This window comes from Aphidius gifuensis, linkage group LG1 (assembly GCF_014905175.1).
Source record: "Aphidius gifuensis isolate YNYX2018 linkage group LG1, ASM1490517v1, whole genome shotgun sequence".
In the NCBI taxonomy this organism is placed as follows: Eukaryota; Metazoa; Arthropoda; class Insecta; order Hymenoptera; family Braconidae; genus Aphidius; species Aphidius gifuensis.
The window spans coordinates 17,695,526-17,713,644 of record NC_057788.1 but is presented as its reverse complement, the minus strand read 5'-3'; the positions used below and the strand labels follow the sequence as shown (position 1 = coordinate 17,713,644).

The following is an 18,119-nucleotide window of genomic DNA, read 5'->3' as shown; positions in this document are numbered from 1 at the left end:
AAATTTTCGGGGGGCGGGGGCATAATTGATATGTTCCCTTATTTATCGTTTTTTTCTTTATATTCAGTCACTTTTCTATATTTTCCTTTATATTCACTGATAATTTCCCATATTTATCGTTTTTTTCTTTATATTCACTGATTTTTCTTCGATATTTTTCTATTTTTTTCTACATTTTTCTTTACATTTACTGATATTTTCCCATATGTATCGTATTTTTCTTCATATTCAGCAATTTTTTCTTTATACTCAGTAATTTTTCTTCTATATTTGCTGATATTTTCCCATATTTATCGTATTTAGATTAAGGGACTTAGAAAATTTTCGGGGCGGGGGGGGGGTCTACCATGGTTAGGGGGGGGGGCAGATGAAAAGCGAAAACAATAGGAAATTAAAATTCCCTAAAAAAATATTAATTATTTTCGACCCGGCAATTGCCGAGTTCGTTCTCGGTTTCACGAAATACCCGGATTAATTTCGTAGGGCAGGGTATGTTCATTCGAGATCGTTCCTGAAAAAAAAACCGAGTCCGTTCCAATCGTTTCCCTTACCGTGTTCACTCCCTCCACTTTGCCAGTCCGCTATTCCCATTGTTATACTTAAGGGATTACCTCGGCCAAATTTTGGGGTATAGGAGAGGGGATAAAGCCTATGTTTAATACATTGGTCCGAGAGCCACTGCCAACCTCAAGAAGATGAATTTTTTATTTTTTATTTTTGATAAAACAATAGTTTGTTGAAATAATATTGTATAATAACCTAATATTATTAATCCCTGAAATATAATTGATCAACTTTTTATTTTTTTGAACATTTATTCAATAGTTTAAAAAAATGTGTAAATCGTGAGACACAACAAAAAAAAAAAACAGTTGGTTGTACTGAGAGTGCGGTTGTGTTAGTGTATGATATAGCTGCTGTGGCAGTATGTGTATATCAATGTGGGATTTATTACTCGCGTTTTTAAACCTGCGCGCCACAACATGGCGGATCACCATTCGGTGTTGCCAAGCGTACATTAGAATATAGTAGACGTCATATATACTGCTCGATTAGATGAATTTTTTCATACTCTAATTATTAATTATAAAAAAACTAAGCTCCAAACCTCTTTAATTTTTTTTCCATACGTTTCGTTTTGTCTCACTTTATAATCCAATAGTTTTTTTTTCACGATGTCATTATTTCGATTAAAGATATCGGTATTTTAATGGACTTTTTTTTGACAAAAATCGTATTCTCCATAAGAGCCCATGTTAAAAGTTGTCAACTTTGAAAATTAATAAAAAAATGACGAGCTTCCAAACAATTACCAAAAAATTACATGAAATGTATCAGTATTTCAAGAATCTACTGTAAAAATTTCAAAGCATTCTCATTATTAGTGACTGGCCGAGGTAATCCCTTAAGACCAAACCCAGCACAGTGAAATGGTTTTGCTCTAACAGCATCATATTAGCCGTTATGATTTTCTAAAAGAACTTTTATCAAAGTTCTTGCCAGCTTTTTATAAAAAAAATAGTATATTGTGTATGATCATCTGTGTGTGTGCTTTGTGCGGGCGACAATCATACTATTTTTTGGCCGAGCGGGCGGGAAACACCCGTTTGTCGCCCGCAATGTGTAGGGCGACAAAGATATGCTTCGCGCCACAAATTTAGGGCGACAAACGAGCAATTCCCGCCCGCTAGGCCAAAAAAAGTATTCCACAAAAAAGATAACACAACATGATTTAGTTTTTTTTTTTATTATTTAGATATTATTTATTAATATTAAATATTAATACCGATGTTATTTGAATTATTAATTATAATACCAATTTATTAATTAGTAGTATTAATAGTATTGAATTTATACTTACATGTAAAAGTTATCATTCATTTTATAATCAAAAATTTATTTAGTAGCGGCAGTTTTAGTAAGTAAAAATTACTAATTTTTGATGTTATAAAAGCAAAATCTATAATTAAGACCAGAACATGATATTTTCGATTTTTTTTTTGTCAATTCTGGCAACGACTAAGACTCGATTCCTCACACCCTAGACCCTACCCAATTCTACCTAACACTGTGCTCTAATCGGCTTAACCACGAACGCAAGTTTACAAAAGAAGATTTTTATTCTAGTTGACTTTATCACGGAGAAAAATTATTGGTAAAAATTGTTTTTTTTAATTGGAACTGAGGGATTTATCAAGACAAATCAGTAAAAGTTACTTAAATTTTTTGTAATTTCCAGTTTTTTTCTTTTATAATGAATAGTGAAATTGTGTTAAAAACCTAAGTTGAGTCCTATAAATTAATCACCAAAAAACTTTAGGCAAATAATTCAGGAATTAATTTGGACATCAACAGAATTTCACGAGTTTTATTTTTTCTTTAGCCACTTGCCGATAGTTTCTTTATTTTTTTTTTGGTAAGTATTTTAGATTTCAACACAATTCTACAGGTTTCATTATTTCCTTATCTACATTTGCCATAATAAATGAAAAAACTATTGGCAAATTGCTAAGGAAAGAATGAAACTCGTGAAATTGCGTTGGAGTCTGAATTAATTTCTAAATTTTTTTCCCAAAATAATTTAATTTTTTTTTGCAAATATCCTAGAACTCCATTAAAATTTCAACGAAATTTTACGAGTTTCATCTTTTCCTTAGCTATATTTGCCATAATAAATAAAAAAACGATTGGCAAAATTTATTTTCTTAACAAATAAAACATATGTAATTTATATTTGTAAATTAAAATGTCTAAGGACGAGCAATAGCTCAGGAATTTATGTAGGTTACCACATAATTTCTTTGCGGCTACATCAATTCCTTAACTACATATTTTCCTGAGCTACTGCTTGTCCTTAGACATTTTAATTTATGAAATTTATTTATCAAATAAAATACATTCAGTTTATTTTTTTCATAGATTTGTGTGGTTAATTCTACCCACAAAAAATGTGAACTGAATAAACTACATCATCATGTTAAACTTACAACTTTCGTAAGTAATTTTTACCTTTTTTTAAATAAAATTCACTTCACTTTTTAGCAAAAAATTAAAATAATATATAACAAATGAATCAGGTAAAGTTTACCCTCAAAAAATGTATATTTTACTTGATAAAAGTGCTCCATTTGATTTAAATTTTCTGTGAGTACATTTCACCTGATTAATTTTTTTACCTTTAGGTAAAAACCTGATTAGCTTTTCTTCTTATTATTGTAGTATGGTACGAGCCAACCGATGCGAAAAAAGCCTGCAAGATTTTCGAGTCACATTCCGAATGGCAAACTGTTCTTCATTTTATTTCACCAAATATTAAAGAATTATTTACTATAGGAGAATATTTTTCAATAAAAAGTTGCATTGATGAATCAAAGAATTCAGAAATCGACATCATCAAAGATATTTCCGAAAAATTGGGCAGATATGTGCCGGTTATTATGACGACATTAGGATCAAACGGTCTTTTGGTAAGTATCGAATATTTTAAAATATACTAAATATTTGGAAATTATGCTGGTTAGAATTGATTCTTGCTTTTTTACATTACTAAGGTGGTGCGAAAATCCTGGAGAGAAGATTTGTTTTATCTCAGAGGTGAAAAAAACAAAATATCATTAATTGAAAATGATGTCAAAGTCCAAAGTAGAATTTATTCTCCGCTTTCGACAATCAGTGTAGAATCGAAAAGAACATATAGTGTTAGTGGTTGTGGTGATTGCCTTGCAGCTGGTGTCATCAGTGGTATAATGAAAGGCATGGACGAAGCATCTTGTGTCAATCTAGGACTTAAAGCAGCTGGAATTTGCTTGGAGTCTTTGGAAACTGTTCCTAAAACGCTTATTAATTTGCGATGAAAAAGATAAACTCTGTACAGTTGGCAACATATCGTATTGTGAACCGCTATGTTGTGGCGCGTAAATTCAAAAGTGTCAACATTTATTACTGAATTCAAGCATATTGTTTATTTATAATTATGATACATCCGTAACGCATACATGGGAAAAATAAATTCTACAGCTTTCTTGTAATGAATATGCTTGATAAATTGAATTACTGTGGGCAAGTTCAGCTAAGGGAAGAATGTAGCTTACAAATTAGTTTATATCATGCGTACTCGAAAAATCTATCGCCTCTCCGAGAAAATTTTGATCTATGAATCACATTTTTCATAAAAAATTTTAAAAAATCGATTTTTTTTTTTTTTAATTTAGTTTTTTTTAAAAAAAAAAAAAGTGACTGAACACATAATGCTCTTTCTTAGAATGGGCAATGGAGTTTCAGAAGACGCGTTGTTTTAGCCTAATACGAAGTCTCTACTACAATTTTATCAAAAGTTATTGCTTTCCTAGTTTTCGAGTAATTTCTGAAAAACGCTCTAACTTTCGACAAAATCGTCCTAGATACTTTGTATAAGACTTAAAACGCCTGTGTGATAAAATCCTACAACTTTTACTCGAAACTTTTTTCAAAAAAAATTAAAGTTTTTATAAAATTGTAAATAATGATCATACAGTTGCTGAAGCAACTGTGCCTTCCCTGCGGGGGGAATTTTAATTTCTTCTTTAATATATATTAAAATTCGTGACTACAAATTTACTTCATTCTCTAATGTTACAATGATTATTGTTACAGCTAAAATTTATTTAATTTTCATTCATTTTGCTTGTTCCTTCTAATGGGTCATCTCCATGTCCAGAATCGCTTTCTTCTAACCTTTTAAACTCTCTGTTTTTATTCATTTTGTTGTACTATGAATTTAGCCTGTCAATGTTAAATATTTATTACAAACTTGTCGAGTTCGATTGTATTTATTCTATTTACTTTTTTCTCTCGGTTGAATCAGGATTTAACGTTTTAGTTGTTGCTGAAGTCGTCATTATATTTTTAATTTTTTTATATTCATTTATTTTCAATTCCTTTAATACTATCACATCACCCTTTTTTCCCTAGAAATTTTCTGTTTTTTTATTCCATATAGTTAGTTCAATCTAAAATATATTTTCTTTGGTAAATTTATTATCTTTATTTAGTTTAATCAAACTTTTTTTCATTTAAATTTTATTTTACTTCATAATCACTGTCGTCTGCTAATGTTATTGTTCTTTATTTTAATAACTGTCCTGACATTGCATATATAAATTCCACTTTATTTATTGCTTTTATGATTGCGATGATATCTAAATAATGTCATTATTACTATTGAATAGTTTTCTTTTTTTTTTTTTTTTGCTAAAATTATTTTGCCTGCAAATGAATTAATTGGTAGATGTACAATTTCTTGTATTTTTTTGAACTCGAAATTAATGTTTGGTATATTTTCATTTTCCTCATCGTCATCGAATTTTATATTAGCTTCTACTGGTATCATTATTTCTTTATTATTAATTGATGGGTATTGTTCATTAATTTTTCTTACTAATCCTCCAGTGATCGTATATATTTTGTTTAAATTGAATATTTAATAATTTATCATGTTAATAATTTTTTTTTAAATCTTTTTGTTGAAAAATATGATTTTTCCATGATATTTTGCTATACTTTTCTTTTTTGTTTACTGATATTTCCTAATATGTTCCTATAATTATCGTTTTTTTCTTTATATTCAGTCACTTTTCTATATTTTCCTTTATATTCACTGATATTTTTCCATATTTATCGTTTTTTTCTTTATATTCACTGATTTTTCTTCCATATTTTCTTATTTTTTTCTACATTTTTCTCTACATTTACTGATATTTTCCCATATGTATCGTATTTTTCTTCATATTCAGCGATTTTTTCTTTATATTTACTGATATTTTCCATATTTATCGTATTTTTCTTTATATTCAGTAAGTTTTCCTGGATATTCACTGATATTTCCCTGATATTTTCCCATAATTATGAGAGTTTTCTTTATATTTACCCCTTTTTTTTATATTTACTAACATTTTTCCATATTCATCGGTTTTTTCTTCATATTCAGCAAATTTTTCTTTATATTCAGTAATTTTTCCTCTATATTTGCTGATATTTTCCCATATTTATTCCCTTTTTTTTCTTTATATTCACTGATTTTTCTTTGATATTTTTCTATTTTTTTCTACATTGTTCTTTACATTTACTGATATTTTCCCATATGTATCGTATTTTTCTTCATATTCAGTGATTTTTCCTTCATATTTACTGGTATTTCCCTGATATTTTTCCATAATTATAAGACTTTTCTTTATATTTAGCGCTTTTTTCTTTATATTTACTGATAATTTCCCATATTTATCGTTTTTTTTTCTTTATATTCAGTGATTTTTCTATATTTTCCTTCATATTTAATGATGTTCCCCATTTTTATCGTATTTAGACTAAGGGACTTAGAAAATTTTCGGGGGGTGGGGGGGGGGGGGGCAGATGAAAAGCGAAAACAATAGGAAATTAAAATTCCCTAAAAATAGAATTCTTGAAATATTTTCGTAATTTTTTTTTTCAAAAATAGAAAAAAATTGACGATTGGAATCAGGCCCCTTGAGGGCCGATAGAATTTTGAAAACCACGTTTTTTGAGCCTAATTTGAAGTCATTTCGTTGATTCTAACAAAAGTTATAGCTTGCCTTAACTCTACGTAATTTGAGCGAAAAAAAAAAAAAAAATTGATTTTGAGAAAAAGAAAAAAAAATGTACTATTATTATATTGTTACTTTCAAAAATCATTTAACAGATAAAATTTAACACGGCCCTAGCCGGAGTATTGAAAATTTTTAATTTTCAACGGTAACGCGGGCCACATGCCCCAACAAACGTTACCAGATCTTTTTCATAAAGTAAAATGCTGTTAGCAAGTGTAGCTAAAGAAAAGATAGAGCTAAGGAATTAATGTAGATATAGAAAGTCTTTTTTAGCCTAGCGGGCGGGAATTGCCCGTTTGTCGCCCTAAATTTGTGGCGCGAAGCATATCTTTGTCGCCCTACAAATTGCGGGCGACAAACGAGTGTTTCCCGCCCGCTCGGCCAAAAAATTCGGCCGCCCTCGTCTACGTTTCCCGTCGACTCTGCATCATCTGTGTGTGTGCTTCGTGCGGGCGACAATCACTCACATTGCGCCCTTGATACACAATATACTATAACACCATTTCATCACGAGTTATTGTGTGCCTAAAAAATGATGGCGCTGAAATTGGCGTCTAAGCTAGCGTCTCGAATCTCCTGATCCAGGGATGATTCGGGTCCCAAGGCCTCAACTTGAATAAATAATTAAAAATGATATAAAATTTAATAAAATTAATTAGAAATTATTAATTAAGTATTAAAATACCCCAAAGAAGTCACAAATATAAAAAAACAACTCTCTGGAATAAGTTACATCGTATTTAAAGAGAACAAATTCAGGGGTTTTTAGCTAAATAATTTTTTTAACTATGATAGAGTTGAGGTTGAGTCGTTATTTTTTTTTTATTAAATTGTCTAGGATCTAAGCTAGTTCAGGAAAAAAAATGGGAATTTTTGAAATAGTCAAAAGGGGGTAGGGGATGGATTTTAATTGTTTTTATTTTTTTTAACTATGATAGAGTTGAGGTTGGGTCGTAATTTTTTTTTTATTAAATTGTCTAGGATCTAAGATAGTTTAGAAAAAAAAATGGGAATTTTTGAAACGGTCAAAAGGGGGTAGGGGGTGGATTTAAACTATTTTTATTTTTTTTGTCTATGATAGGGTTGAGGTTGGGTCGTTATTTTTTTTCTATTAAATTGTCTAGGATCTAAGCTAGTCTAGGAAAAAAAATGGGAACTTTTGAAATGGTCAAAAGGGGGTAGGGGGTGGATTTTAATTCTTTTTAATTTTTTTAACTATGATAGAGTTGAGGTTGGGTCGTTATTTTTTTTTTATTGAATTGTCTAGGATCTAAGCTAGTTTAGGAAAAAAAATGGAAATTTTTGAAATGGTCAAAAGGGAATATTTTAATTGTTTTTTGATTGCGATAATTACGAATTTGAATTTTTTTTGTCTCTGTCTTTTGCCGCAGAGGGCGTCAGTTTCTGATATTAAAAAAAATAGAAACAATTAAAATCCACCCCCTACCCCCCTTCAACCATTTCAAAAATTCCCATTTTTTTTCCTAAACTAGCTTAGATCCTAGACAATTTAATAAAAAAAAAATTACGACCCAAGCTCAACTCTATTATAGTTAAAAAAATTAAAAACAATTAAAATCCACCCCCTACCCCCTTTTGACCATTTCAAAAATTCCCATTTTTTTTCCTAGACTAGCTTAGATCCTAGACAATTTAATAAAAAAAAAATTACGACCCAACCTCGACTCTATCATAGTTAAAAAAAATAAAAATAATTAGAATCCACCCCCTACCCCTTTTTGACCATTTCAAAAATTCCCATTTTTTTTCCTGAACTAGCTTAGATCCTAGATAGTTTAATAAAAAAAAAAAATTACGACCCAACCTCGACTCTATCATAGTTAAAAAAATTAAAAATAGTTAAAATCCACCCCCTACCCCCTTTTGACTATTTCAAAAATTCCCATTTTTTTTCCTAAACTACCTTAGATCCTAGAAAAATGATTTAAAAAAAAATTACGAGGATAGCTCTATTTTTATTAATAATTTATTATAAAAGTTAAGGGCTGGGCCCAAGAAAACCCCTATGTTCCCTGTACTTTAAATTTCTGGACGCTAGCTTAGACGCCAATTTCAGCGCCATTAAAAAATGAAAACGGCACAAGCTATAACTCAAAATGGAGTAGTCGCAGAGGTTTCATATTAGGCTTAAAATAATCGTTTTTCGAAATTCTATAACTTTTTAAAATAAATTTTTCCCGTACACGGAGAGAAAAAAATATTAGGTTTTACTAAAAAAAAACACTGGATTTTACTATGTTTTATAGTACTGGTGGATGTTTTGGGAAATTTAGCAACATTTATCATGTAAACAGTGAGTTTTACTATGTTTGAGAATTTTAATCAGACGTAGTAAGTATCATAATACTCAATCGTAAAAATGGCCATGTTTAAAATAAAAAGTACTATGTTGTATAGTCAAAAATATATTTGATTAAAAAAATATTTTACAAATTTGTCAATTTTTTTTCTGTTGTATTATTAACGCAGAAGCTTTTGTTTTTTTTTTTTTTTTTTCACACTCTGAGCGGGGATCAAACCGACGAAGTATGTATATTGACGTAGTGTCGGATACGCTTTAGACCGCTCAGCTACGGGACTAAACTGGAATTAACGTAAAATTGACTCTTTTGTTTGGTATTTCGTCTTTCTGCATTTTTTACCATGTGAACATAGTAAAATTCGCTTCAAATATCGTAATTAATATAAAACACACAATAAAAATTAAATCGGGAATCGTATTTTTTAAAATTGATGAGTAGTATAAATAACATTGTTTGAATTTAGGTACCGAATGATTATTTTAACGAGCGTCAATTGTCAATTCTACTATGCTAACATAATAAACATTAATTTACACATAGCACTTTGTATCTACAGTTTATTAAAAAAAAGAGATTTCGTTAGTACTTTCGACTATGTCTTCAGTAAAAAAAATCTTGTTCCATAGTTTGATTACAAATGATTTAATTTACTATGTGCCTTTATTAAAATATATAAAATAAATAATAAAAAATATAAAAAAAATATTATATCTTATCAAAAATCCGAAAACATCCACCGATACTACAGTAGCATAGTAGAACATAATATTTTTTTCTTTCCGTGTACGAATAGTATTTTTCGTGAAAAAAAAAAAAAAAAAAACACAATTTTTTTTTTTTATTTTTTGGCCAAAAAAAATAAAGAAAATGAGCATCTCACAAGCCAATTCGATTCAGGACTTCACGTTTTATCTCGAAATAACAAAAAGTCACAGAAAAGCGAAAACATAAGTGTCCTACGGAACACTAACAACAAGATCGACCAGTAATAAAAAAAAATTTGTATTTTTGAAACTGGTTATTTTCATAAAGAGTTTTCAATTTATCAAGTTTCCGTTCTGATGGCCGAGGCCCCCCGCACCCGTATTCACGGGGCAAAATTGTTCTCATTAGGGCTTTTTTTTTCCGCTGATGGCGCTTGACAAAATTTTTTTTATATAGATTTCACATAGAAAAGCTTCACAAACGCCACCATCGGAAAAAAAACGCCCTAATGAGAACATCCTCTGAATACGGGTGCAGGCCTTTTATCGGCCAGCTATCGAACGCTCCCTAGGGATGTGAAAATGAACAACTTAAAAAAATTATAAAAAGATTTGCAAGAAATGACATTCCTTGAACAATGTGAGTAATAAGATGACCTTTAATTTTATTAAAAAATGAAAAAAAAATAAGATGCTATTGGATATTTTAATTAATAATTCCATATTAATAATTAAACTGCACCTGAATGCGGTCCAAGAAGGTATTTAAACATAATTGCTATAATTGTAAAGGCTAGAGTGAATAAGAATATTTTGTTCTGTCTTTCTTTTTGGTGCAGGACTGATGTCAGCGCTGCAGTTGGTAGTTTTTCGACCTGACTTACTCCAAAATTTAGGCTTCAGCGACAGCCAATGCTTGCAAGATCTTACAGCAAGATCTATCGTCACTAGATAATTACTAGAATTTTGGTGGAAATCAGCCTTAAAAAGCCTTGCAAGACTATCACAGCCAATGGAAAGGCCACTAGCATAGTTTTTCGACCAAGTTCTATACCATAGCACTTGTGTCACTATATCTCACTAAAAATTTACTAGAAAATGGCCGCCGAGGACTGTGTTGGAAAAATGCTGCATGCAGCATTTTCAGCATAGGACCGCTAACTTCACACTAGTTTTTTTTGATACAGCCAACATTAAAAAAATACAACAACAATGGTTAGCGTTGTTAATAAATTTCTTTGTTTATATTTAGACATGTATAGTACATATATATAATGATTGACTGTCAATATATCAAATTGTCAACAAATAAGAAAGGTTATATTTTTGTTTATTTTTTATGTGTTTCTAAGCAAGTTGGTACAGCTGAAACAATTTCAAGAAACGATTAAAACGCCGCCCTATAGCCGTTATATGTGAACTTTTTCTTCCATAGTGCCAGTGATGGGTAATTCGACGATTTTCGGGGTATCATACAATCATACGTATGATACTACATAAAGTGTATGATAGTTAAAACTGCCCTCTTTTTTTATAAAATGAACTAAATGGTTTATTAAACTCTCACTCACACCACTGTACACAGCTGTCAAACTGTTGTTTTTAATACACGATAAAAAAAAAATTAATTCATCAACGTGTATAAAAAATTTTATTAGAATTAAAACATAATACGAGAAAATAATTTAACAGTTAATATTATGACTTCTTTAAAAAATTCGCTCAGGAGTTTGCCTGGAATATATTAAAGTATGCCAATATGATGAAGGAGGTCAACATGGCAAATAGGTCTCCCGGATTAATATAATACGTTCCTCATAAAGAACGACAAGGAAAATATATTTGTGATATTGAGTGATGTTAAATTATCCGTGTAATTATAATCTCATAATTACTGTATTTATTATTTTTTTTTTGCAAGCTAATGACAATATCTCTTTTCCTGGCATTTCATGATGTTCCTTAGAACCTGTCAAAACGCTCCTTGCCCACATATCATGTCTATTATCTCATTTTTTTATTGTAATTTTTGAGATTATTCAAATAAAATACAAACAATCATTTTTCGTTAGTTGATTTATTAATAAATATTAATAAATTCTTGAGATTACATATTATGTTGGATGTTGACATATTGTTTTTGGGCGCCAAATATGTGTACAATGGCGGATAGGCAAAATGGCGTCAGTAAAATAGTTGAAAAAGTTAAATGTAGAGGCGCTCTTAATGTATGATACATGGCGTATGATAATGGAGATGTATCATACTGTATGATACAGTGTATGATACTGCTGTATGATACACCGGTATCATACCTACCCAACACTGCATAGTGCTATGGCATAGAACTTGGTCAAAAAACTATGCTAGTGGCCACAAGCCTGAACATGTTCCATTTTTTCGTGCAAGACATTGCTGCAAGAACTTGCATGAGATTTCTATAGCGTGGAGACACCGCTTTAGGTGTGTTCGTTCACTTTTCACACCGAGCGTACGCACGGAGCCTACGCAAGGAAGCGCTAGAGTCGTGCGGTCATTTGAAGAAACTTTAGTAACTAAAATTTACTATCTATTTATTGTTATTTGTTTTTGCTCGTTCTTTCGATCTCTTTCATCATTATCAACTGGTAATTTGTTCTTGCGCCTTGGAAAAAATTATTAAGTTAACAAAATAAACACAATGACTGAAAAAAATGAAAGTGAATAGTGAACGAACACACCTCTTGCTGCAAGAACTTGCATGAGATTTCTATAGCGTGGAGACACCGCTTAACACAGTAAAAAAGGCAAAGTGAGGCAAAGCTTACACTCCTTATTCACCTCCATGGTATAGTGACTGCAGCCATACTTCTGTAACTGAACTTATTACAGTGGCATTCACCAGAAATTTTTTCGACTAAAAACTTCTTGTTAAAAGACGAAAAAATTCTTGAAACATGACAAATTTGGATTTAAAATAAAACTAAATTGGTTTTGAAAAAAAAAAATTATTCTTGTAATGTCAAAAAAACTTTTTAAAATGAATAAATGCTTCAAGAACAACAGTTCGAAATTTTAGAACGAAGCTTCCTGCCGTCCAATTCACAGGGCATTACAATTTAGGGCTTTTTTCCTCTACTGGTGGCGCTTGTAGAGCTTTTGTATGTGAAATCTATATAAAAAAAATTTGACAAGCGCCATTTCCGGCAAAAAAAAGCCCTAAATTGTAAAAAATTTGCCCTGTGAATTGGACTGCGGCCAAAGAGTAAAGAAACAATTTTTATGGCAGCGTTCTTTGGCCAGTTTTTTTCAGCGCATGCTAGCCGCGCAGTTGCGCAGGAATCAAGGAATCCAGGGGGACGTTCCAAAAATCACTCGAAAGCTCAAGATTGCGATCATAGAAAATTTTTGATTTTTTGTTGTGGTAGACATGATTTTTATTGCATAAATTTTTATAGGTACAAATCAAAAAAATATTATTGTTTAATTATTAATCATAATTATAAAAATACTTTTCACAACTGTAATAAGTAATATAAACAAGTGGCATATTGCAATATGGCTAATTTTGTTGTTTACAATATACAGTAACCTCCAGTAACTTTTTAGTTTGTTTTATTCCTATATTTTCTCGTTTTCTGCGTTGGTTCTGGGCTTCCGAGTGATTTTTGAAACGTACCTAAGGGTCCGTTTGAAAACTCACTTGGAACTTGGAAGCCCGGAAGTTCAAGATTGCGATCATAGAAAATTTTTGATATTTTGTCGTGGTAGACATGATTTGTTTGTCATGAATTTTTATAGGCACAAATCAATAAAATAATATTATTAAATTATTAATAATAATTTTAAAAATACTTTAAATGGCATATGCAATATGGCTGTTTTTGTTGTTTACAATATCTACAGTAACCTCTAGTTACTTCTAACTTTATTTTATCACAATATTTTTCGTCTACTGCGCCGCTTCCGGGTTTCCGATTGATTTTTGGAACGTCCCTTGCGAGAACGAACTTGCCTCAAAAAACCGTATCGCTATATGATCGCCGCATAATCGGGTGGCGCTGCAGTATTCCGGTAACGTGCGTGACTTGTATCGCTTTTGTTTTACAATGCGCATAATACAAACATACTCTGGCAGCTCTCAGGATTTTCATAAAAATTACTAATTAGTTTATTTGTCATAATAAATCGAAAAACTATTGACAAATAGGTAAGAAAAAATATAGAACTGAATCAATTAATATGCACTCTAAATTAATTTCTTAGCCATTCGCAAATAATATTTTAATTTGTTATGGAAAATATTGCAAAGGAATTAATGTAGGCTACAAATTAATTTTTTTTGTTTAATCTTTCTCTTAGATACATTTACAAAATTTATTATAAATCATTTGACCTGACAAGTGAGCAAAATGACTAAGCTATTTAATATTTAATTAATTTTTGTCAACCTAATAAATAAAAGATTTAAAATACTAAAATTTGAAAAGACAAAAAAAAATATAATTCAAATTTTTTCGACTGATATATTATACTTGAACAACTACTTTAATCTATAAATAAACAAAAAAATTCATATAATATTAATTTGTTCTTTTACTTATAAAACTTAACAAATTTATACCATTAAAATTTAATGAAGATCTAATCCAGCCTTATTATCATAATTTTATAAATAAAAAAAAATTATCAAATGATGCTAAAAAAAGGATGTAACTGAATACATTAATTAACAGTCTACATTAATTTCTAAGCCATTTGACACAATAATTATATTATATTATAGAAAATATTGCAGAGAAATTAAACTAGACTATTGAATAATTTATTTAGTTACATCCTTTCCTTACATACATATGCCATAAATAATTTATCAAAAAACTATTGGCAAATGTTGCTAAGGAAAGAGTGTAACCAAATAAATTAATTTGCACCCTAAATTAATTTCTCAGCAGTATTTTCTATATTGAATTAAAATTCTTGTGCCAAATGGTTGTGGAATTAATATAGATTATAAAATAATTTATTTGGCTACATCCTGTTCTTAGCAATATTTGCCATAATTAATTAATTAAAAAGCTATTGGCTGTAAGTTATTCTTCATTAACTAAAGAATTAATGAAGACTTATTAATTTATTTGGTTACATCCTTTCCTTAGATATATTTGCCAATAGCTTTTTAATTTATCAATTATGGTGAATATAGCTAAGGAAAGGATGTAGCCAAAAAAAAAAAAATAATAGTCATCTCCATTAATTTCTTTGCTGAATTTCTTTAAATTAAATAGTAATTTTTATTAAAATCCTGAGAGCTGTATAATGCTCTATTTAGTGTTTGCCAGAGTATGTTTGTATTATGCGCATTGTAAAAAAAGCGATACAAGGAGACGTTCCAAAAATCACTCGGAAACCCGGAAGCGGCGCAGTAGACGAAAAAATATAGTGACAAAATAAACTTAAAAGTAACTAGAGGTTACTGTAGATATTGTAAACAACAAAAACAGCCATATTGCATATGCCATTTACTTTTGTAACTTATTACACTTGTGAATATTATTTTTATAATTATTATTAATAATTAAACAATAATAACTTATTGTTTTGTGCCTATAAAAATACATGAACAAAAATCATGTTTACCACAACAAATTATCAAAAATTTTCTATGATCACAATTTTGAACTTCCGGGTTTTCGAGTGATTTTTGGAACGTCCCTCAAGTCCCACACGTTACCGGAATACTACAGTATTTCTACTTTCTAGAGTGAAACCGGCAGAAGAAGATCATGAGAAACCTTATGCACATGCATATTGAATGAATATTGAGACTTCCGGAGGTATTTACGGAGTAATCTTCAGACTAATTTCATCATACCTCCGGATTTTTCGCTCAAGAAAACCAAGAAAAAAAATGGAAAAATCAATAAAAAAACCAAAAATAAGTGTTTACATACGAAAAATAAAAAAGGAATTTTTTTCCGAAAAAATCCGGAGAAAATCCGAAAATACTCCGGATTAATATTTCCAGAAGTCTCAATTACGTTGAAAATACGGAGACGATCCGGAGAAAGTCAGGAGAAAATTCGGAGAGATTATTTCTATCAGAGGGGTAGCCGAAGAATGAAAAAAAAAATTTATACCTAAAATTATGTAAATTTCGTGGTTTGCATCCCTCTGCTGCCCTTTTGAAATATATCAAAAAATCTAAAACTATTCCTACATTATCTCAACACTTCCCCCAACCATCGTACACCATTTAAAACAAGTCGGTTATTTATTTTAACTACCGCCCTCGCCGGCCGCAAGCGGCCGCCTCAGTTGTTTCTATATGCTATATGCCAATTCCAATGACTGCCAATGACATGTCATCATGTGGTGTTATTAACAAAAAAAAAAAAAAAAAAAACAATGAAATTTTTAATTAGAGAAAAAATTAATTTACAAACAATATTTGACAATGCCTAATATGATGCTTGAGCCCAGCCTGTGGATACAAAACCCAATAAGAGCCTTTTGATTTGTACTAATTTTTAATAATGTCAACAATTATTTTATTTACACGTCGTTATTGAAAGGTGGAGGGCAAGTTAATTTTTTTTCTAATTGACCCAGAATCATGAAAAAGTTGCTAAATGATCAAAATTATTTTGTATTAATTTGTTTATCAACGATTGCATGTCACCTCGAACAATTGTTAACATTTATTTATAAATATTGTTGAATAAGTTTTTTTTTTCTTCTTCAATAGAAAGTCGTGAGTTTATTTGAACCAATGAATGCAGGTTTCGTACTTCAACAATGATTAAATAATAAATTCTGTTTACTCCAAAATTTTACTTAACAATACTTGTTATTATTAATTATGTACAAATCTTGTTTTCATTCTTACAGATTCGCGTGCCCTATTTAAAAATGAATCTATTTTTTTTTTTTTTTTTGTGTTTGGATGTTGTTTTTTTTTTCAATTTTTCGTTATTTTTTTATTTATAACACATTAATTACTCTTTTAATTATAACAATTCAATTAAATATTAGTAAATCATTTGAAGGTTATGGGCATTGATATTTTTTGACAGATATAAAATGTTGTTATAATCACATATGAGGTGTGTTCGTTCACTTTTCACACCGAGCGTATGCACGGAGCGTATGCAAGGAAGCGCTAGCGTTTTGCGGTCATTTGAAGAAACTGTAGTAACTAAAATTTACTATTTATTTATTGCTGTTCGTTTTTTCCAGTTCTTTCGCTCTCTTTCATTATTATTAATTGGTAATTTGTTCTTGCGTCTGAGAAAAAATTATTAAATTAACAAAATAAACACGATGACTGAAAATAACGAATGTTTTAGTAAATTTTAGTTACTAAAGTTTCTTCAAATGAAAACCCTTCCTTATACGCTCCATGATAATAATTTTGACCTACCATGTCAGCTTACACACATACATATGTATATGCAATTAGCGCCACGTATATCAATTTATACGACATGCACGTGATACCCCAAGGCAGCGTTCGATAGCTGGCTGAGGCCAAAAATCCGGTCAATTTTTTATCATGGTTTATTTTATATAGGGTTACCATGCGTCCTGATTTGGCAGGACATGTCCTGATTTTGAATGGCTTGTCCTGATACGGTCCTGATTTGATAAATGTCCTGATTTTTGAGACTCATTCAAAATTTTTTTAATTTTTTTATTATAATGTTTTTTTTTAATAAATATAATATAGAATTTATCATTCACGCTATCTATGATGGACTCTTGAATATCTCTAATTATTGACATTAAAATGGCGTGCAATTATATTTTTTTTAGTCATTTAAATGGTTGGATTTTAAAAAAGAAGTTGAGATTGAATATTCTGATATAGAAGAAACAATTAAATTTTTAAAAAACCAAGAAATTGACATTGATGAAAATACTGCATTTAGTCAATACATTAATCTTAAAAGATTTCTAGCTGAAAAATCAAACGAGTTTTTCAAAGAAAATTGTCAATCAAAAATTTGTGAGTTTTTTAAAGCAAACCCTGATGAGGCTGCATTTTCAGAAATATTAAAAATAGCTCAATATTTTTTTGCAATACCTGGGCATAATGCTGGCTGTGAAAGAATTTTTTCACTCATTAATGCACAATGGACGAATGAACGAGATCGACTTTTAGTTGAAAATATTCGTCACTTAGTTATTGTTAAATTCAATTTAAGAAAATATTCTTGTATACAATTTTATAAATATTTGATGCAACCTGAAAATAAACAGGTTTTAAAAAGAATAGGTGGATCAAATAAATATGAGAAAACTAAAGTTTAGCCTTAGTTAAAGTTTAAAAAAAAAAAAAAATTTCTATCGTTTGTGTAATTTTGATAAATAATTATTGAATAATAAAAAAAAAACTAATAAATAAATAACATATAATCAAAATAAATGACTTGTTATGATTATCTACTTTAAACATAAATTTACAGGTGGAAGGGGTAAAATATTGGAGTGGGGGGAAAATGTCCTGA

General features: G+C 29.8%; 1 protein-coding gene across 1 annotated transcript in view; it reads left to right on the top strand.

The window, feature by feature from the left end:
- The window catches only part of LOC122850099 (pseudouridine-5'-phosphate glycosidase), a 76,031-nt gene extending 71,999 nt beyond the window's left edge, over window positions 1-4,032 (top strand). Inside the window, exons 7-8 of the mRNA XM_044149122.1 lie at window positions 3,220-3,467; window positions 3,552-4,032. Of these exons, the coding sequence (XP_044005057.1) occupies window positions 3,220-3,467; window positions 3,552-3,854 (551 nt within the window). The 3' untranslated portion in view covers window positions 3,855-4,032. The remainder of the gene's footprint in view (window positions 1-3,219; window positions 3,468-3,551) is intronic.
- The last annotated feature ends 14,087 nt before the right edge of the window (window positions 4,033-18,119 follow it).